Genomic DNA, 22,705 nt, shown 5'->3' with positions numbered 1-22,705 from the left:
TTTCACAAAGCTGAAGCACTACTTTTATAGTCATTTTCCAGGGGAGACCCGTACTTTGAAAGCATGCCACTAATCCTGAAGTCATTTAAAAAAACCCACACTTTAAAAAAACAGCCTTTAAATGACAACTACATTCTCCACCCTGTGACACGTCCTGCAGAGTGAAGCAACTTTATTTCCATGTAAAACTCCTTCTAAACACATTCTCCAGCTTTTCCAGTAATAAAGATGCTTCTGGCAACGACCTACCAGGTTGACAACCAAAGCAAATTAACTGAGCTATCCGCAGAGCCCTGTTTAAGGCAAAACATAATAAAAGAAACAGTAACTTCCTTTGCTAACTATGACTTTTACTGACATTTTTAAACATCCAAACTTCCAGCTTGTAACACCAAAAGTTCAACATGGCTGAGTCTTCTGCAAGATGCAAGAAGCTGATTCTCCGCACGTGCACAAAGCACGCGCGGTGCAAAAACGTGAAGTACTGCAAACCATTTCTGGATGAGATCGGCAAACACCTGCCCCTGCGGGCACGCGTGGACGCAGCAGCAGGAGACCCAGCAGGCAGGGGAGGAGGACACCGAGGGTCCGTGCGTGGACCTCAGTGGTCTGGGGACCTGCAGTTTTTTTGGTTTTTGTCAACAAATTCATATTCTTCTTTAAGCCCCTGGGTACTCCCAAGGGAGTCCTTTTTAACCCACTTCAGTTCCGGAACTAAATAAAAATGTGTCCACACATAAAAACAATCAAAGCCCTTTCAGCCAAAGAAAATAAAATAGGATCTCAACCATGGCTTTAGAAGGGCTTTTAAGGACAGGGAACATTATTAGCTCATCACTATTTGGTAAAGCCGAAAAGTGCTTTGCAAGTAAACATTACAGAAGACAAGAAGTTTTCACAACGGTGGGGATTTACCAGTGCCATCTCCATCCAGGGAGAATGATTACCCCGTCTCAAAATAAACTCGGAATAAAAGTGAAAGACTTGTAATGCTATAGCCAGGTGTTTGGCAAGGCCTCCCCCAAACCCTGCCAATGAACCTCTTTTTGGACCGATAATACACGGATTCATTTGAGTGGAGCCCGATGATGCTCTGCCAGACCTCGTGGTACTGGTAGGATGTGGCCATGTGCCCGCTGGAGGAGCGGGATGGGAAACAAAATGCCTTTTTCTTACAAGGCAGGACTTGACCCCTGGGTCTTGATAGGTGAAAGAGCACCGCGTCCCATTTACATGTAATAAACTCGTTCGCTGGTGACTAATGCCATTGTGCCTCTCTCCAAAATGCAACTAAATTTACAGAGGCACCATCAACTCCAATAATAAACTGTTGTCTGAAACGTTTTTATTGACTGATAGTACCCTTCACTCTTAGGGTGACTTAAGCTTAAAAAGAAACTGAAGAAAAACTCTTTTTTTGCACGTTTTGCCTGCCAAGCTCCTCTCCACACCCTGGCCTGGCACATGGCGAGGTGCCTGCGTCGGGATCCCATAGCTCCCCGCTCCCCGTCACTGGAGAAGGAGAAACTCCTCCAGATGGTGACTCAGCTCATCAAGATGTAGCTTAGATGCCTCAGCTGAGTGCTTAAAATGAGGCAGGGTGCCTTGTGCGCAGGGCAGTGCCACCGATTTCCACGCGTCCGTGCTGTGAGAATTCTCCATATAGTCCCAACAGAAGGGACGAAACACAAAAAGCTGGGGAAACAGAAGGGCCTTAGAAGTGGCCGTAGCACCTTAAGTTGTCTACAGCTTGTTGCCTTGCCTTCCTCTTGCTCTTCCCCTCTTTGTTCCCCATGTCTGGAGTGGGAGGAGAACATCAGATCAGAGCCTTTTAAAGGAGACAAGACAAATGCATTTGCTCATTACACTGATTAACCTCCAGGAAGGCCCGTGGAAAGGAGAAATGGATCAGAAGGAAACAAGTGACTACGAAACACAGCTCGAGTGTTGCTAGATACAGCTGCAAGTCAAGGAGCGCAGCAATTGCTAGATTTTATCCATCCCCGTTCAGCCAGATTATGAAAAACCTATAATCACTCTAATACACTCAACGCATCTCAATAGCTCATCAGGTTCACAATGCTGCAGTTATGGTCTGGAGAAGAGCCAATGCATTTACCTCCACTAAAAGGTTGGTGGTGCAAGTTCATTCAGAGCCATCAGCTCGTTTCCCTTCTGGGGAGAGTCATCAGGCTTCCTGCTCCAGATCCGATCGCGGCTGCACTAAGGGACCCCGCAGCCACCCCTCTCTACCTCCATTTTTCACACTGTGGTAGAGGAAATAATACCAGTTGCTTGTTGATGGAAAACTCTTCGAAAACGTTTGGGAAGGCTCTGAGTGGAGCTGTAACTGTATCTATCCTAAGCATGAACTGAAGATCCAGAAACTTCTAACGTGCTTTTCTTTGCAGCAAGAGATGAAGCGCAGCTTCCGTCTGACACACAAGCCCAGGTTCCACAGTTAGCTCCTGAACTGCTTTTCAGCTGCAGCTGCTAGGGTATTTACCTAAATTTAATTATATGCATGACTTTGGCTGTTATGAATAAGGCATGTACGAACTATTCCAGAATATAGTACAGTATTCATGAGTAATACATTACCTCTGCAATGTTTCCCAGACCTTGGCTTTGGGCTTGTTGATAAATACTTGCAGTCACTTGTTCTGTCAACGTTAATTGCATGCTAAACCAGATTCCAACAGCACAGGCTTTTTTTCTTTTTTTTTTTCCCCCCCAATACAGCAGAGGATGGCAGTAATGATTTCTACAGCAAGGAACTCAGTGAAATGATTTGCTTTGAATTTCACCACTGCAGAGTTTATCATCAGAGATTTTTCTATTTTTAATGTAAGATTTCTTTTTGTGAAAAATTAATAGCGCTGCCAGCTCAGTTCCGGCAGCCTTTGTCTGCTCTCGCAGGCTGCCTATGTTGGCTCCTGTAACGGCCCGCGTGCATGTGCACATACACGTATACATAAAGACATAAAGATGACTCTTCATCCTTCCAAGCCCCTGCACAGCATGAACCAGTGCACACGTACAGCGGCTGTAAGTGAAGGCTATATATGAGCACTAAGGGAGATGCTGGATTCAGCAGAGTGGTTCCTATACATCTGCTTCCTTTTTCACCCGAAGCTGAGGCACATATAGCTCTGGGCGCAGAGCAAGGCAATGCAGAGAGTTGGTCCCTCAAGCACATCCCTCCTCGTGCCACAGATGGACGGGGACGAGGCGTCACTAATAAAATACCTGCGTGACCAAAGGGCTGTGATGGAGCATGGGGAAACACAAAAGAAAATACTGAAAGCTCCCAGATCTGTGTTTCTTCTATATTCTTCTATCCCTCAGGGAAAGTAAGAGAGATTTAAAAGGGTGTAAAATTACTTTAGTGTAAGGCACTGCACTACCGGGGCAAAAGGCAAAAAACCCCATGTCAGAATCAGTCCCGTTTACTTCTGAACTCACCAAAGTCCAAATTCCCTGATTTACACCCACATCTCCATTCTTCCAGCTAATCCCATGAAAACATTCCAAAATCCAGAGATTTGACACTGTGCCCAGCAAATCTGGCCTTCCAAGAGACGCGTATTCATATTTTATTCAGTTCTGCAGAGTGCAATTTTATAACTTCGGCACAGAGAATAACGTCTGCTCTGACAAAGCCCGGAGCCTCCTTCGCTTTCCGAAGGAAGTCTGTCCAGACTGCAGAAAGGCCAAGCTCAGCTCAGTGAGCTCCTCTTGTAGGATCATTTAATCACCAAAATTGATTTATTGACTTTTGTAACATAGTTTCCCTCTGATGTTATAATCGTGAATTAACTCGGAAAGAATTAACATTATACAAGAAAATTCAAACAAAACAGGGAACGCTCTTAAGCACACGATATTCTTTCCTACAGAATTAAAAAGTGGTTTAATTTGCTGAGCTATCTGGGACAGCCAAGTTCAAAGCCAAGAAAAATCCTTCCATCCCTCGGGTCAGATCTCATCGCAGTCAGACAAGCTATGGAGCATCTGATCAAAACCCATCAACCTGCCTAGAAGTAACCAAGGACACGGAAGCAGCGTGCTACCAATTCTAGCTGCTTTAGGAAACTGCAGACATACTTTCTGATGAGCGGGACAAGAAACCTGTGCCAGCATAGTTCCTGCTTGCTTTCTTCACCCAACAGTTGTCTTATTTGCACTGACCCACTCATACTGTAATCACGACTGTTCATCGCACAGAGGAACACCTAACGGCCTCAGCCGTAAACTAGAAATCCATCATTCTGGGTATTAAACATGAGATTTCCAGGCTAAAGGGGGCTATAGATGATTATCTAAGCATACTTGTTTATAGTACAGATGATAAGGCTCAATCCATACACCAATAGGTGCGTAGGTTAGACTTGCAAACCAAGTCCGGTGCGGGTATGGCTCAACCCACGCGCCAACAGATGCACGAGCCGTAGCCTTGCATACCAAGTCCAGAAACCCGGTTTCACTGAAGCAGGTTTGATCATAATTTAATATTTCAAACCATGATGTTACTGCCGCCAAGCAGAAGTGCTCAACTGACTATTTCTGGTTTACGGGAGACAAAGCACTGCACAAAAAAAAAAAAATCCATATCCAGTCATCGTCCTAACTCTTAGTGCTTCGTTACCATTCCCCACGGCCTCGTGTAGTCTAAGCAGTAAAAGCAGCAAACCCATGATTTGTGTAAAGGAGAGCTAAAGAATTACACGAACCACTCTGTGAGCATTTGAAAAGCAGAAATGGAATCACTTAACGGCATCTGGCCTATCCTTAAGAGTAATTTTAATTTAAGTAACAGCATCTTGGTGATGGAGGACTTAAAAGTTTCTGACATCTCATAAAATCAATCGGCTCGCTGGATGTTTCTTCATTGCCAGGGTGTGACTGAACACCAGTAAAACCAATACCATCTGCACAGCTCCAATCCCGTTCACGTCTAGAGGGATGTGCTCAAGAAACGCAAGCTCCAAATGCAGCCAGCGCTGCCTTGCCCCACGTCCTCGGCCCCAGGCAGGCAGGGGAGGCTGATCGAGCGTGCGTGAGAGGCAGCCAGGAGAGGAACAAGCAGCAGTTAACAAGATCTGCAGCGCTAAGAGATGCTTTAGAGCATTTGTGCTTAATGACTCCTAATTTTGAATAAGCTGGAAAGCTCCTTACCTCTGGTGTGGTATTAACAGCATCCACAGCCGTATCATTCAGGTAGAAAGTTTATTCAAGTAACGTTGGCAGATGTAATGGCAATGACCTCAGTGATGCAGCTCAGCTGAAACTGAAACTACGCTGCAGATCCGCTCGCAATCCCAGTCTCATTTTTATTTCTCAAGGCTGTCTGTTAAAAATTCCCTAGGTACTAACTGTGCTGCACCCATATTTTATCAAGGATGGGGAGTGCATGTCTCCGATTACGTTACATACTTGGCTATCAGACAGAAAGAGTTCATCTGCAGTTTACCCAGGATAACAGAGCTGCCTCCATGTCAGGAGCTGATCCTGAAGAACCTCTACGCTACATGAAACAACTGCAGCCGGGCGCCGGGGACTGCCAAGAGAAGCAGCAAAGAGGAAAACCAGACAACTCTGATGGCACCCTTCAGATTTAAGGTAACAAAAGATACTCACAATGATTTAAAAAATATAGAACAGAAAAGGAAGGATAAAGGAGAGAAAAAAGCATTTCCAAATGCTTACGGGCCCTGACTTAATGAGATTTAAAAAACCAGATCCAGAGAGTAAAGATGCAATTCCCTTGTCTCCGTTCAGTTCATAAGGCTTTTCACAAAATCTGCTAGTTGCCAGGAACAGATTACTTTATATTCAGAGAAAAGAAGTGCTGTCCAAGAGCAGTGTGAAAAGACTGCTGGCATATTTAATAAATATGTTGGATGGGTAAAATGAATAACAAGATCTTTCAGGAAGCTCTCCAGTGACTACACAGTTAACATACAGAGAAGATCTCAAAACACCAGTGGTGATACACTTTCTGTTCTCATTCAACCTGACGTAATTTAAAATAGATGGGTTACAGAAGAATGGGGAACGTGATTTGGAAGTGCTTTACTGCCGCTTTGATCTGGAGTAAATGACCACGTAAGAAGCAAGATGGAACCAAGTCAGGGCTGCTCTCTCCTGAACTGTCGGAAGGTGGCTTTGCTCCGTAAGTGGGTCTTAAGATTTGAGGAATGAAATAACAGGAAGAAATTAAGCAACATCTATTTCTTCAGTCAGCATTGATATTGCCTCCGATTAACTCCACCTCTCTCTTCTCGGTGGCTCAGTGCCACAGAATGAATTATTCCGTGAATACATTCTTCCATTTAGATGTGAAAATGGTACAGCATACAGAAGTTTACGGTACAGAAGAAAAGAAAAAGAAAAGATTTTTATGAGGACAGTAACTCAAGACACTAAATATATTCAACCCCCCCCCCGCATCCGAATGCTTAGGTTGCATGTCTAATGAGCCAGTTAAAACAAGCTGCTCTGCTGATGTCCTTTATGGTGTCAGCGATCACATCTGGTCTCCATCTCATCTGTCATGATTTATAATCTGTCTCCCACTTCTCCTCTTCTCTTCCAACTGATGCTGCAGCTGCAGCCCTGCCCAAATTTCAGAGGAAAATTCTGCAGCGAAGCCACTTCATTGCTTCGTTAGACACAGAGCCACCACGTGAACGAGTTCAAGTTTCCTTCTCTTCTGCACGCACCCCGTCCTGAGCCCTGTATTACACAAGCATTAACTTCTGACGCTCAGATGCCCAACCAATGGCTTTAATAATTTATTTTTTAGCTCCGTATTTCTGCATGAGATTAGAGTTAACATCTAGAGATGCTGGTGACGTGGACATATTCATAAAATAAGTTTCCTACATATATATTTTGTTGAGCTATTGCCCATTCTTTTTACATTTCAAAACGTACTAGGGTACAAGCAATGGAGTCAGAAAACTTTATTCTGGAAGTCATATGGGAAGCCTAGAAGTTGCATTCTCAGAGTCAGCACTCCATCAGGTCTCTACCGCTTGGTGAACAGATTGTTTGCCCCTCAGTTAAGTGGAGGACATCACAATGGATTCATCTTTGTGATTAAAAAATCTGGCACTCACTACGGTCCGCTTGAGGAGTAAATTAAAAGAGCGAGAAACACTGTACCGTTGTTCTTACACTATGGGTACAGCCCTGCCCCAAATCACAGGTAAGCCACCGCTTCTACCACGCTCCACACTTCTGCCAAAATTAGAGCTGTGGAAATGATCTTAAAACACCAGATCCCCAGCGATTTGGTAATTCATTATACCAACTCAGCACAGGCCGTGCACAAGCGCAGACGACTGGGCAGCAGGCTGGGCGAGGGACAAACCCGACCTCGTGCACTCGGGTGACGTGGCATCAGCCCGCAGCTGGAGACGGCACAACAGCAAACGACAACGCATCCCTCCTGCTTCTGCCGATGCTCCGAGTGCTGGCGCGTACCTGTACCTGCGGGCACTCAGAAAAGCCCGGCGTGAGCCACAGCACCAGCAGAGCTAAAAGACTGGCACTCCGAAGCCATGAAAAACACATTAAGAGAGGTAATTCCAATGGTAAAGCAATGCAAAATAATAATGGAAGCAGCAGCGCTCAGCTCCCTGCTGCACCTCGAGAGCTGGGCTTGCCGCTGACTGCCGACCGCTTGTGAAAAATCTTATTATTTCACCTCCATCCTCACAAGGCGCTAGTGGGCACTGCATTATTTTTAATTTTCTGTGTAAGTATATAAGGGATTCAAATAAATCCTAAACTCATTATTTTGCCTCCCCTTGAATTCAAATAGCACCTTTGCTTCGCTGAGTAAAATCCATCCCACATGAATGCAGAGAAAACACTTAAGACATAGCCCGAGTTTTGGTGAACACTTGATCATTTCAGCTAACAATAAAGCAGAGTGCATTTTAAGAGCTTTTCAGAACCTTAGAATATAAAAGAGGAAGGAAGTCAACTAATCCATGCACCATAATGACAAAGCGAGCTACATAAGGAGCTAACTGCAGGTAATTTTTAAGAAGCTGATGTGTAACGTAAGGACCCACTCCCCATTTAAAGCTCTCTGGTTTATCCCTGAGTTTTTATAAATATCATTTTCACCAACTTGTTTTCCTCCAAACTTTCTAAATTAATTATCTCTTGACTGGGGATTGTTATTGGTCAATCGATTGAGCATTCCATCAAAATGAAAAAAACCACCTTTATTTTTTTCTAATGTATACACTCTATGATTTTGCTGGGTAACATATAAAAACATTAATTTTGTGTAGGAAAAGTCTCCACTTGCAGCATGCCTCCCAAGAGAAAAAGGAAAATGCAAAATACCTACACTGTATTGTATTAAAAGACAGCTCTGCTAGAAACCATGGCAACTCAGCGTGTTGGATTAGAGATGCACGCTTCTGTTTGGATTGCTGCTGCATGCTAATCCACGCAGGGTGCCTTTATTTGGGGTTTTGGGGACAGATTTGGTGTTTTTTGTAGAAGAGAAGAGATGAGGAGTTGCCCTAAACCTCAGCGACAGAGCCACCAGTACCCCTCCCTGATTATTTTTTTGGCGATATTCCAAATTATTAGATATCTTCTAATAAATGCAATGAGCAGGAGCTGCCTGATAAAGTCTTGGTGCACTGAAGAGAACATTTATTGCAGAGTATCGATTCCTCACACGGTATTTCCAAGCTTGGGTTTCAGAGCCAGCTCAGCCCAGCGGTGCCATCGCTGAACAAGGCACCAACACCCTGATTTCGAGAGATGCCAAATGCCTCCCGGGTCTCTCTACATTCCTGAACATTCAGCTTTTCTGGAAACCTGGCCACAGATGTTGAGGATTTCAGACGAGCACCACATCTGTAGTATCCATGAGAACAGCTCTGCATCTCCACGCAGTGAAAACGTCCTCTGTGCAGGATATTCCTCCCAAGTTCTATACCAGGACACTCTCCTCCATCATCCCATTGGTGACTGCTATCCTTGCCGTTGTCTTACTGTGGAAGGAAAAATATGAGCTGCCATCCCCATCACATGGAAAAACACAGAGTAAGTGCAGTTAACCAAACATCTGTGCAACAGCAAGGAGTCAGAAGCAGAATAGAGCCTTCGTCATCTTAAGGAACAGTTTAATTTCTGCAGACAAAAAGCATTCTTCATTATGCTCACTCTGGCCTTAATAAAGCCCAGCTCTGCCTACCAACACTGCAGCTCCGGGTGGGAGAAACACCTCGGGCTGCACTTCCAGAGTTCAGCAAGCAGAGGCAAACCTACGCCGAAGGCATCACCTCTGCAGCGTCCCATTTCTCCGAGTCGCAGCACGGCGCAGGTCACCTCCCCGGGAGCGGCATGTCCGTGCCTGAGCGAGTCGCCCTGGACCGCCCTCCAGGCAGCGGAGGGGATGGCGTGTGGGATTCACCCAACGGCAGAAACAGGCCAGATGCATTGCTTCACGTACTGCAGGACTCAGAGTGACTGCCTGCGGAAAGATGCGTGGATTGCAAGCATCCAAATTATGTGAGATGAATCCAAGCCAGAGGTGAAGCGCTTGAGGTGAAGATCTGAATGCTTCATTTTGCTAAGGTCCCGCGGATGCTGGGAAGTTCCCTGAGCAGCGCGGACAAAAAGCCTGTTTCTACCCTGCTCCAGACTGAGCAGCGATGACACGGCACGCACCACCAGCAGGCACAACGCCGGGTGGTCCAGTACCGCCCTGAGAAGCAAAAGCCCAAATTAAGAGTCATATGTGTGCAACAGCATAGAGAGTATTTTTTTCCTTCCTTAGTTTTCCTGTACACAAAAAGAAAATCTGTGAGTCTACCTCGAAACCCTGTGTATTGGTTAGAAGAACAGCCTGGACAGAATTCATCCCATCCAGTTTTATTTGTCAATACTGGAGACATCTCCTGGTGAGCCCGTCACCCCGAGCTCCCTTCATAAATCAACAGGAGACGACACTTCCCAGGCACTCTTCATCTGACCTATTTTAGCCTTTTAGCTCATGATGAAATTAATTTCTCTCCTCTGACTATAAACCAAGTCTAGACAAGTAACTCAGATGTTGATACTTAAATCTGGATAGAGCAATTTCACTTCTGGGGTCCATATCTGACTACAAGTCTTTTACTGCCTTGCCAAAGCAAATCAATGCACTTCTGTCTCTCTCACAGTCCCTTCATCAGCAGCACAGGGATAAAACATTTTATTAGCGTTGTAAAAGCCTGGAAAATAATTGCATAGAAGTTTCTGATTAAGCCTAGGCAGAAAACAGCACAGCATTATAGCAGAATTTAGGTTACGAAATACAAGTGTAAGAGTGAACGTACAATAATAACCATTTTCTGCATGCACCAAGTCACAAAGGATTGGGTCTTTCCCTAAAATGTTTTACGTTATTTGTCAACTAAGATGCTTGGTTAATAGTGCTACACTGACATGCTGAGGAAGTCATTAGTGCAATGCTGCTTAAACGCTCTGACAAACGCTTTTTTGGTGCCGTTATTAAACAACGGTGGATGCTGGGTGGGCTCCCCTGCGGGACAGCCTGCAGCGATAGCATGCCCCTTCCATGCCAATTAGCCTGTGCTTTGGACAGCAAACCACGGCGAGTGTTCAAAGAAGAGGGTTAGCACCTCAACAGGATAACATAAAAATCTGGAGGATGGAGATCGGCTGTTTATCTTAAAAGTGTAGAAAAATGTCATAATTTCTGGACATCGTGTTCTTCCTCTCCCCTCTTTTCTGTGCTTCTGAGAACATGGGAACTCACTCTCATTAATGAAATGAGGAAAATTACTCCAGCTGCAGTGCCACAGACACGAGACCCATTATCCCAATTTCCTTCGTAACGTCTTCACACCTGGACACTCTGTCAGGGTAAGTCAATTAAAAGCAGCTTCACAAAACCACATTTCACTTCAAAGCTCTTCTCCTGGGGAAAAAGTCAGCCCCAGCAACCTGACTCTTTACGTATCGACATGGCGAGGTCAACAGGCTTCACATTAACGGTCCATTTCTGCAGCATCGGACGATGAACTCTGGGAGCAGCCCATACAGTTGCCATGTCTTCTCAATTCCCAAGCGAGCAGAAAGAAATCAAACTCGCTGTAACAAACCAGACGCAGGAAATTTTCATAGGCTTCTCCTATGAGCTGCGGCAGTAGCAAGCTGTGCTTCTTTTAGAAGAAATAAACTGAAAAATCATTACTTATCTTAATCGTCGCTATGGGTTTACCATGCTCTGAGCTCAACATCTCAATATTAGCTCTTCCCCGAGAGCTGGACAGAAGGATTTTGAGGAGTGCAAAAGCTGAATCTCAGAGGGTCCTCTCTATTAATCACTGAAATGTATCCTGTTTCATTATCAACCATCAGAGTATAACGCAATTAGTGCACATTATACAGTTGAGATATTTATTAGTCCTCCAGTACGTATGGACTCACACTCAAGGCAGTGGGAATATGCATCGTAACTCCCTTTTCACCAGTGGCAAAGAGTGGAGTCGGGTTAGGTCTGCAGGGGTTCCCGGCTTCCAAAGAGCATGAGCGTTCCCCGTACACTTTAAAGTCACCATTAATTTATCGCGTGAAATGCCACATATGGGACAAGAAGTGATGACTGCAAGTCTCCTGAACCGTCCTGAGGGCAGCGCGACGCGTTCCTGATGTTCATGAAAGGCAGCACCAAACCCGAACGCTGAGCAGAGATCGATCACATTGCTGGTGACCTGTCGAACGAATACGGGCTGATTTGTGCCTTCGTGCTAAAATCACACACAGTTGCACACCTGGTTTCACTGCAAAACCACCTAAAATGCAGCTCATTTGAGTTTCATTTTGAATTTGGCATTCTGAGAACACCCTTACCCATCGCTGTGTATTTCTGGACCCAGAGGGCCAAAGCCCCCACGTCACCCAGCCACAGACATCGCTACCGCACGCAGGTGTCTTACCCACCAGGTAAGCATCCTGCACCTTAATTTTATTTTCGTGGTAACCAAGGAAAGTAATGATTTTTCCGAGCTGCTCTCATTATGGTTCGTTATGGCAAGTGCTGTGTGATTAGCGATAATTGCCAGGCATTCTGGCTGCCATCCCCTCCCCAGCTGCCCACAAGCTCTCTTACAGCCAGGCCAGCCAAACCCACAGGGACCAGACAAAACCAGTAGCACTGAGTGGGAGCGACTGGGAGCGAGCAAGCTCTCAGCTCCACAGGCGTAAGCACCGCACCAGCATTGCAAACAGGGTGGAAAAGCACTACGCAGTGACAAGCACTTAATGACTCCGAGGAAGGAGATTAAATAACTAACATTGATTGATATAAAGACACCTGCTGCTGTGAGATGCTTTACAAAGGGTTTGCTCCATAGGACTATTGTGCAGAACCTCCTAAAACGGAGAAGATGCCCGTTGGGAGGAGCTTTATAGTATTTTTCTACTGCAGCCTGCTTACCACAAAATTTGAAGTGGTAAATTACTCTGACGCTGCTAACAGCTACAGCTGCTTTCAACAGCCAGGTGGCTATTCAGGTCCAGCAGATACCATCACATTTTCTTCAGACTGACCACAGGGTCCGGGAGATGCACTGACAGGGCTCTGAATCCGAGTGTTTCCCTGATTTTTGTAATCATATTTTAGGAAATGGGCAGGCCAAATGGAGCAAAGCTTACGGGGATAAACTACTAGAATTACAGTCAAAGCGTCTGTTTCCACTCTTCAGTAGAAACAAAGATAATGTCATTAATAGTGATCATTTGGTTTAGAGAATATAAATCTAACCATGATTAAATTCTGTTCCCTGCGAGCTAAGCCAGGAACTCAGCTGTTATCAGGATGGAGATTATGGATGCATTTACAGTCCAAAATTGCTACAGACTGATTCTTTTCCTTATTTTGTTTTCAAAAAGACATTTAGTAGGATTATGAGGAACACAACTTCAGAAAGAAGCCAACTGCAAAAGACATATCCACACTGTTCATCTTTCACCTCCTTATCCTCTACTTCACGTGGTTTCGGTACCTTTGGAGAAAGGGGGATGACTCCCCCTCTCCAGACTGAGCTGGCAGGAGTAATCTGCCGAGATGCAGACATCCCTGGTGCTGCCTGCACGGAGCTAGTCAACCTGGGACCTTCTGAGGAACAGCTCCTCTCATTCTGAAGACGACTATTGGGTTTTCCAAGTTAGTTGTGTGCCCAGGGACTGCTGCTTCCTTTTCATGAACAACCCAAAGAGCTAAGGTGACTGGTACAGAGGTAGAGATCTACAGCGTAGACAGACCAAAGGCAGGTAAGACGCATCCGTGTGCAACTGGGTAAAATGAAATGATTCAGGTAACAGTATCAGACGAACACATTTCTAAACTCTGATTTCTCAGAGCATTTGCTTACCTAGGATCACAGAGAAACTTGGTCTTTTCACCTTCTTCTCTCCAAATAAGCCATTCTCGGAAAGAGGGATGAACAAACATTCGCGTCATATCTCTACGTTTGATAAGAAACATAGAAAGGTTCTCCATCCTCTGCTGAAAGTCATCCCACTCCAAAGTGCCCTCAATGTTACCTGCATTAATGGCCTGAAAAATATGTTCATCTGTTAATGGATGCAGAGATGCCACTGCCACATTCAAGAGAGGCATAACGCGATCAAAGGAAGACTGCGTTGGGAACTTCATATTGCACTGCAACAGGTAAACTTCTGACAGAGACACTGGGACTACTTTGTAGCTGGAGCTTTTCAGTACTAGGTATCCTTTCTCTATGAGATCAAAAGTGAGTTTTAGGTACAGATAGGACCCTTGGCTTAAGGTCTTCAGGTGAGAACTGAGTTTGCCAAACGTAGTGTTGTCCATTTTGCCGTTAAGCGAGATGTTGTTCTGGATCTCCGAGCTGCTGTGTATCCGATGAAGGATGTATGCCTGCAGGTCCTGGTCTATGGCTTCATTCTCTTCCAGTCTATCCAAAAATATTCGGTGGAAGGGCAACAGCTTAATTATTTCCTACAAAGAAAGAAAGAAAAAAAAAGGATACTCATGCTGGCAGTGTTTATTATTCATTAAGTAAACTTAATTCATATTACAATAGCACCTTTGAGACTCCTTTAAGACCTCTTCCATCAGGGTGAGCACACAAGATGGCAGTTTGTGCCCTCAGGACCTCACAATCTCATCTATAATCAAGTAGGTTGCTTGTGAAACATGACTGAAATAAAGATGAAGGACACTGTTCCTAATACCGCATCCAAGGAAAGGGCTGGAAAATTCACACAGAGCAGTGCCCTTGTTATTCCTACCCCATCCCAACCACGCATCCACACAACGCCCCTTCTGCTGTCACGTCAGAGGGACGGAGAACCAGATGACAGATCTGAGGCCAGAAGAAATTTTGCTGAAGCCAAGCTAAGTACCTTCCCAGGAGCGTGCTCCTGCATCACACAGCTGCTATCAACAGGGAAACGCATGGAAACATCAGGACAGATAATAGCAAATGTTTTCCAGGGCAAAATAAATACGTCTCTGCTGCAGGACAGTGGGGCTAGGGATTCTCTCATCTGCTGAGCTCATTGATGATGCTTATGCAACATAATCCAAAGATCATCAAAGGCCTTTCCAAACGAATTCTTGTGCTGTGGGCTCTCAGTCACTGCAAAGAGGGGAGAAATGACGTAATGGAGCTGGACAAGGCAGATTCAGGACAAGCCATGAACTCTCCAGAAAAAAAAAAAAAATTAAAGAGGGTGAGCACAGTGCAAAACTAAAGCTTGCAGTAAAGACCGTAGGGCTGCAAAAACCATAATTAAATGAGGAATTCAAGTCATAGAGATGCAATTTACCTACAATTACAAAAACATTTCTTCCAAATGATGTTTAATCTACTCCATTACTGAGCAAAAAAAAGAACTGCAGCACAAAGCAGCAGATAGCCTGTGCTCTCCTGGTGTCCTGGGGAGCAGCTGCCGTTCCCAGCCACAAAGGCAGCGTGCGGCAGCTGGCTGCCTTGATGGAGCTGGAGCCAGCACTCAGCTCCCTGCCAGGAGGACCACAGTAAATCAACCTGTGGATCGCAGTAAATATTAGCAAATCTCAGTAAAACCGCTTAATGGAGCTCCATAAAAATGAACTGTGCAGCCCTGTGCTAATAAAAAAATGGCTAATAATGAAAAAAATGAGAAACGTAGCACTGCAGACACACCCTTCTGCCTGGAGCAGCTGGTCCTGCTGAAGAGCGGCTCTGAGCTGGCTCCCAAACGCGTGTCCCACCCCTCCGACGTCTGTCTCCTCGGGGCTCCTGGCTCCAGCGCTCAGTGTGGATGTTCCCACAAGTGATGCTGCAAATCAACCGGCTCTACTGTGGAACAGCTGAAAGAGCCGACCTGTCCTAACTGGGTCACTGTGTTTGCTTCCCAGCTTGCTCCATTCAGCTGAGCAGCTGAGCCAACAAACTAAGGTCAGCTTAATCCTTATGCCAAGAGAGTGGTGATGAGCAGCTAAGGACAGCTGCAAACTAAAATCGAAATACTCGAGAATAACCCAAACAACACGCAGCTTAGAGCTTCAGCACCTGCTCAAGATATTCTTCATTGAGCTGAATAATGTCTTGGCCCGGCATTGACTTCTCCAGACTGAAGCAACTGCAGAAGGGGTATGAAGATACGCACTCGTGCGCCCTTCCTCACAGAGGAGCGGACGTTCTCGAGCAGCGCAGGCTGACAGACATCAGGCCCTACCCTCCTGATACGCTTGGTAAGGAGCCCGTTGGCACGTGAGCTGTCTCACGTGAACTAAACTATTTCCTGATGAACATTTATTAACATGAGTAAGCGATGCTGGATCAGATCCTTGCAACGCCGTAGAGTGAGTTTGGGGACATGAACGTAAATCCAAGTACAGAAGAGCCCAAAGGATAACCTGAAACAAAGGGTCTTGAGCAAATCCAGATATCCACTAAGATCTTCTTCATCAAAGCCCATCGTGACAACGACATAGTTTATCACAATTCTTGGTCTCAGCATACCTGTAGACTTGTCCGGACTGTCACTACCAGCTTCAGCCAGGAAGGGAATTTTCCAATCATTTTGCTCAGGAACGATACTATGGTGTCTCCATAATCTGGTTTGTGAAATTCAGCCTCGTTTAAACCATCAATTAATATGATGAAATCTTCATCAGGGATCTTCCTCTCTGAAAGAAGGAGAAAAAGAAAAAGCATTTATTTGAAAGGTTAGACGTGACTGTGATGTACAGCTGAGTTACTACAGCATTTTAAAGCACCATCAGATATTGCTAAAGAAGCAGTAAGACACAGCAGCAGCACCTTTCTCACGATACAATAATTGCACATTAGATAGTCCCACACATACACAATTTAAATTCGTATAAAATATGTATTCTAGTTACAACATAGACAACTGTGATATCCCACAGATAAAATAGCTAGTCCTCTTTTTAAAATTTACCTTTTCCTCAAAGTCCGATGTTGTTTGATATGAATCAGTATCTTTCTGATAGGTGTTAATAAACACATTATTAGCGGTTCTCTATAGTTTTGGTATTAAAGTCTCACCCTGATGTCAGCCTGTCTTAATTTTAGCAACCACTAAATAAACGTTCACCAAGAAATTCACCTCCCCAACACCTCTAGATCCCACAAAAAGCAAATCATGGACTTTTTAAACAGGGTATTTTTGCTGCTGGTGAATACAGTAACCAAACTGATGTAGACAATGAAGTCAGTGTTTCTGCATCAGACGCTGAGAGTGGTATCTTCTCAAAGGTAATCTCGCCTAATAAACTCAAAACTGGGTGGGAAACAAGAATTTATTGCTGGCATATGCTATTAAGGTGTACTACAGATTCTGATCTGTATAAAGTTTGCTCTCCTGTGTAAAGTACTACAGATAAATCCTGCTATCAAAAAGCTTGGTATTCCCAATAGCAGGTTAGCTTTTCCCTTTGACTTTAAATTGCAACAGGAAATTTTCTATAAGAACCCAGCACAAAATGTTCATCGATGACACGAGTCTCTGTGGTGTTCCAGGGAGAAGAGGAATTCATAAACACCTCGTGTTTGGTACTGCTGAGCACCGAAATCCCATCTCGTCCTTGCCTTACGTTTCCAAGTTGCGTTTATCTCCTAACGTACCGTTAACATCCATACGACACCCCACATATTCTGCACTAAAATTACCAGAGATCCTTTTTCATTTAACTTCTCAGTAGGATTACTGGGTACACTAGAAAATACACTTTATGGCGCTCTGAAATCTTGGAGTGAATATAGTGCCTGAGTTTTATACCCACATCTCATGTTTCTCATAAAGCCTGAGGGAGAGAGGAGAAAGCAGGGAGTGGGGGAAGAATCAGAACTTTGTTCTCCTATATATTATTTAGATTCCTTGAAATTAAAAAAAAAAAAAAAATTAAGAAACATGAATCTAACTTTCTCAGTGACATTCACCATTAACGGCTGCGCAATAATTTTGTCCCAGTAGCATTAAAGCTTCAACAGCACCTTGTAAAAGACCTGCTGATATATTTACAGAGTCTTAAATGTTATATATTTTAAAACCAATTTCCAGACACTGTTCATTTTGTTACAAAACACTCGGTGCAAATTAGCTTTCCAGCACTCTCGATCAGCAAGGTTGAAAGAAAGATGGGAGTCCTGATTGTCGGCTCCACTGGAGCTGTGTTGAGTGCAGAGCCCAAGAGGAAAGGGGGAGAAAAAAAAAAAAAGCTTTTATATAAAATTTTTCCACCCCCCAGAACTTAGGACCAGATGGGGGTCAATCTGCTTGGCAAGAAAAATAAGCATCCTCCAAAATGCTCTGAATTCAATAGCTGGAATACCTCCCAAGGAGTTACTGTAATAACTACAAATTATTTTCCTTTAGAGCAGCAGTTCCTAAATGCCTTTTTTTTTTTTTTTTTTTTGCCAAGAGTGTTGGGAGGAGAGAGTAGCCATGCTACTCCTACGGTGACATTTCTCCATGCCAGGAAAATCAACTGCTGTCGAGCTGTGCTGGGGCTACGTGTTCTCTGTGCCTGGTGGAACCACGCGTGTCGGACCCAGATGCTGCTGCTCAGAACCTGGACACTGTGTTTTGAAGAACTGATTTGATCAACAGGGTTTTGAATCTGGTAGAAGCTGCATCTATTTCACGTTGGCTCCTACACTGTCATATGTAGGGTGGTAACAGAAAATTATCTGAACTATTTTTGCAGCCAACTTGCAGCACGCCATTTCAATAAACATCGTTTTGCAGGACAACGGTCCTGAACTCTGCAATGTTCTGACAGTTTTCATGGCAACAAGCAAAGATCTTAAATTTAGCGATTGTCACAACTAATTAGTTGTATCTTGCAGAGGAAAGAAAGAGAAGGAGATAAAACCAATGCTGCAAGCCCGTAATCAGGATAAGGCTTGTTACCAGTTCTCCTAAAAGCTTTACGCAGGGCACCTATAGACTTTTATGGCATCAGCTCTTTTGGTGAAAGCTTCAAATTCTCAAAAGCCCACTAAATAATGGCAGGGAAAGGGAAAAACATTCACCTCCTAAACAAATAAATCAGAACACGTTGCCATAAGCAGAGCTGTGCATGGAAACTGTTTCTTGCTTTCACCTTCCGAACTGCGAGGCCAGGTTCAGGATGTGGAAGAAAGCAAGAAAAGACAAAGCCAAATGCACGCTGTCATTAGCGGTTCATCTCAAGCCCTGAACCGCACATCAGGAGGAGAGGGGTGGCTAACCCCTTGCTTCCAAACAAGCACGCTGGCACATCCTCAGCTCCTCCAGATCCCACGTCTTCCTGCAGCTCGAGATGTCATGCAGAAGGATTAACCTCTTGCTTCTTTTAAAAGCCCAGATGCAACTAAGCAGCATTTTAAAAATAATAATAATCTAAAAAAATCTGTGCGGGAGCTCAGGGAATGCGTGGGGAGCGTCATTACAATACCTTTGTGCAGATTTTCCAAGGGCTCCAGGACTCCCCGGCGGAAGGAGGCCATGGGGTCTTGCACGCAGGACCTGAGGCTGAGCATGCTCTGCAGGTGGGGCTCGCGCAGGAGCTGCTCCCTGTAGGCGACGAACTGCGGCGAGCGGCAGAGCAGGGCGGCCACGTTGTGCACAAACTCCGGCACCAGGCAGGTGTAGGCATTGTCAGCCTGGCAGTAGTGATAAGCGACAACCTAGCAAAGAGAAAAAGAACAACAAAAAAAAAATGCATCTTCATCAGATGTGAGTCGGGCGAGTTGTTAAAAGCAGCATTTTTTGTTTGGTGAGTTTGATGTACTCTGGCAGGCGAAGTCTTTAAGAGTACCAAGTGTTAACTGCCCATGACAAGAATCCAGACGAATCAGTTGGTAAAAACAGGCACTGATCCTGAAAAATGACTGGACCTGCCACTTGAGGAATAAATGAAATTAAGCTGTAGCTGCTCACAGAGATGGACACTGACACTAACTGACACGTCTGAAGCACCGTGCTGAGCAGGGAGCGATCGGATTGCGCTCCGAGCTCCGTTTAAGGACTTGGCATCAGTAATAACTTGTGATTGTCTTCTTGAACTTATTTTTTATTTGCTGTTTTCAAATGTCAGGCTCTGTAGAAGCAGGCAGAGAGCACTAGCCGAGTACCTTACGGCAAGGTAGCATCTGCGAACAACGGATTCCCGTGAACGGGGGGGAGGATGTCAGGCTTACTGTACATTACTCATCCACTGCAATCCTGCTCTTCATTCAGAAAATCGATTCAATAAGAAAGAAAGAAAGAAAGAAAGAAAGAAAGAAAGACAGAAAGAAAGAGGAAACCCTCCTCTTTTCCCAGGTCACCTGACTTTTCCAGCTCTTCAAACTCTGCTAGAACCCATTAAATTCTGCTCAGTTATTAAAACAAGCTGAAAACCAGTGATATCTTCCCAGTCCAACCTGCCAACTTTCCTGTTTTCTTTTGCAATATAGAAGGCGGCGCACAAAACACTCGTACAGCACTGGGCGTGCTGCGCCTGCACGGCTCCACGGCTCCCTTGCTCCTCCCGACACCACCCAGCCATTTGCTGTGAGCCCCTGCCAGGTCAAAAACCTTTTCTCCAGCTCCCATGCACTGGGTTGTCTTTTCAAATGTCACTGATAGTACCCAAAAATATCCCGGCAAGGCAGGTGGGATCAGTTTTGTACCAAACCCAGCACTGCCCTGGAGCACTGCAGCACAGTATATAAACACTGCAAAACGAACCACATTTCTGAACTGGGAAAGGACAATATAACTGAGGACACTGCGCACACAGGATTGCTGTGGCTTCTCTGGAGGCCGTGGGAGCTCGGATGAAATGTGGCTGTTGGCCGTGACTAAGGCTTTCGGGCTTTCCACCCGCAATGACCAGCCCTCGGTTCGCAGCAGTCTCCGAGGCGGACGGGGGTGGCTGATCCAGGGACTGCGAAGGATGGTACCGAGAAATGAAAACATCTGGCTGTGGGGTCCTCACACATTGCTGGCTTAGTGCTGGCTTTTCATTTTAAACAGAAATATATGAAATTACCGATGGCGTATAATGCAATAATTTCCTTTCACAGTCAAAATGAGGTGTGATGCATACAGTGATGATAAAGATAGGCTGTTATTTCAAGCATCAAGCCCTAATACACGTGCTTAAGCTTTAATGGATACCTCCAAATTCCTAACAGAATTTTTCCTACGAGCCAGTTAAAATATAATGTATTCCCTTCGAGAATAGCACTGGGTAAAGTAATAATAAAGGTAGTGATTTCTTTTCAACAATCCTATTTATTTGGGGATTATAACTTGTGGATTCCACTGAATAAAGTTCTTAAGCGGCTGTCCCTTGATATCAGGTTCCCAGTAACAGAAACCAAATTGCTCTATGCAGAGCTCTTATTTCCTACACAATAGGTGTGTAGACACAAAAATAAAGTCTCGCTTTTACGAGAGGTCAATTAACTTCTTCCAGGAATCTAAAGAGCCATGTCATGGAAAAGGGGACACACCTAGTACCCGTGAAAGGAATGGTCACTGCTAGGTATTGGGACACACGTACAGTTACAACTCAATTAATTTAAGCCCCTTCACGTACATAATTGATCCTTGTGCTGGCTTTAATGGTGTATTGACTAAGCCTTAAAGAGAAGGATAAATGCATTGTTTCATAGGTGGATCTGAAGCTAATACAGTAAGCAATGAAGATTTTTGGAAAGGCAACCAAAGGAAAAGGCATTATGATGTTCTCAGAAATGCAACTGCACCAATTTTTTATCTTGATGTTATTTATTCTCTGTGACATTTTCTCTGTCTTCAAATCAAAGAGAGACTGCCAAAAGCCAGCGCTGCAAGCTGAGCCTGGTGCTAGAAATCAGGCTCCTCACTTACACAACCAGAGTTGGGTGGGAAACAGTTTTCTCATCCTGTAAAACTTTTCAAGGTTTCAAAACATTTCCCTGTTCCACCCTTGGGAATGAGACCAGGGTTAATGTGAAAAGTGAACGAAGGAGACACCAGGACAACCAACGGGCTGGTGTGGATGGGGCTCATCCCCAAACAGGTTCAAACCCTGTTCTTTCTGCCCCGTACTAGGTGAACATCTTTAATACCCAGCCACTAATGCTCTGGGGAAGATCTCTTCCAATTATTTCACTTTATATACTTTATTAATTGCTCAAGGATCCAGCAAGAGGGATGGATTACCATCTCCACTGCTTAGGATTCTCTTCTAAGATATGGGAAACGATGTCCAGACCTTGCTTTGCATCTGAAATGACCATTGCATATGCTAGTTGTAATTCTGGGGTGTTGTTAGTCTCTCCTCCTTTTGCTCAACTGGACAAGCCAAGAAGTACACCCAAGGGGAAAAAAAAAACCGAACACAAAACCCCAACAAACTTGTATAGCCTGGAAATAAACTTTTCATTGAAAAAGGTATGCTCTCAATAAAACCTTCGTTTTTGATAAATCAAACTACTTTGCTTTAAAAAAACTGCTCGAAAAAGTTCCAACCAGCTCTCATCACAAACAAAATCTTTGAATTAAACAGTTAATTTTACTTAGAAACTGTTACAATGAATGAAAACACTAGGGAACAGCGTGCTCTTCCAAAGGAATGGGCATGCCTGGGTGTTGTCCCCAGTAAAGATTTATTTTTGTCTGATGCAATTTAAGGCATAATTTTTCTAATCATAGTTTCAATTTGAACTTTGTCAACACATAGCACAAAACACTATAAACACTAAATTGGACTTCCAAAACTTTTAAACTTTTATTTCAGCTCTCGGGTTTGTAAAACGGTTTACAAAATTGGAAGCTGAGAAGCTCCTTGCTCTAAAGTTTGATTAAATTTAAATCACAGGATCTCAAACATTAAATATACAATGGCTATATGCAACCCTAATGTAAGAGAAGTGGATTACAATGAAGGATGGGTAAGGTAACATCTAGATCAAAAGAAATGCTCAAACTATCTGTTTATGTCATTGTTGTAAGGTCTGAGAACACAGTTTAGACAAGATGAGTGACTCCACACTGAACTTTTTTGGTAGTCAATTTTTTTAAACATTAATCATGTGTTATAAGGCTTGAGAAACACCAGACGTGGCGAAGGCAGAGAACTGCCTCTAACAGATCATGGCCAATGTCCAACACGACCTTGTTCTCTCCTGAAGTGGGGTCA

At 44.3% G+C, this 22,705-nt stretch overlaps 1 protein-coding gene across 15 annotated transcripts in view; it reads right to left on the bottom strand.

Moving 5' to 3' along the window:
• The window catches only part of TANC2 (tetratricopeptide repeat, ankyrin repeat and coiled-coil containing 2), a 250,259-nt gene that overhangs the window by 35,615 nt on the left and 191,939 nt on the right, over window positions 1–22,705 (bottom strand). For all 15 annotated transcript variants that reach the window (XM_054801162.1, XM_054801168.1, XM_054801160.1 and 12 more), the window contains 3 exons: window positions 18,986–19,217; window positions 16,044–16,210; window positions 13,422–14,029 (listed from right to left, as the gene is read on the bottom strand). In XM_054801162.1, coding sequence (XP_054657137.1) covers window positions 13,422–14,029; window positions 16,044–16,210; window positions 18,986–19,217 — 1,007 coding nt within the window. The remainder of the gene's footprint in view (window positions 1–13,421; window positions 14,030–16,043; window positions 16,211–18,985; window positions 19,218–22,705) is intronic.

Source organism: Grus americana, chromosome 22 (assembly GCF_028858705.1).
Source record: "Grus americana isolate bGruAme1 chromosome 22, bGruAme1.mat, whole genome shotgun sequence".
Taxonomy (NCBI): Eukaryota; Metazoa; Chordata; class Aves; order Gruiformes; family Gruidae; genus Grus; species Grus americana.
Note: the sequence above shows the minus strand (reverse complement) of the source record. Positions and strands in the feature narration are given on the sequence as shown.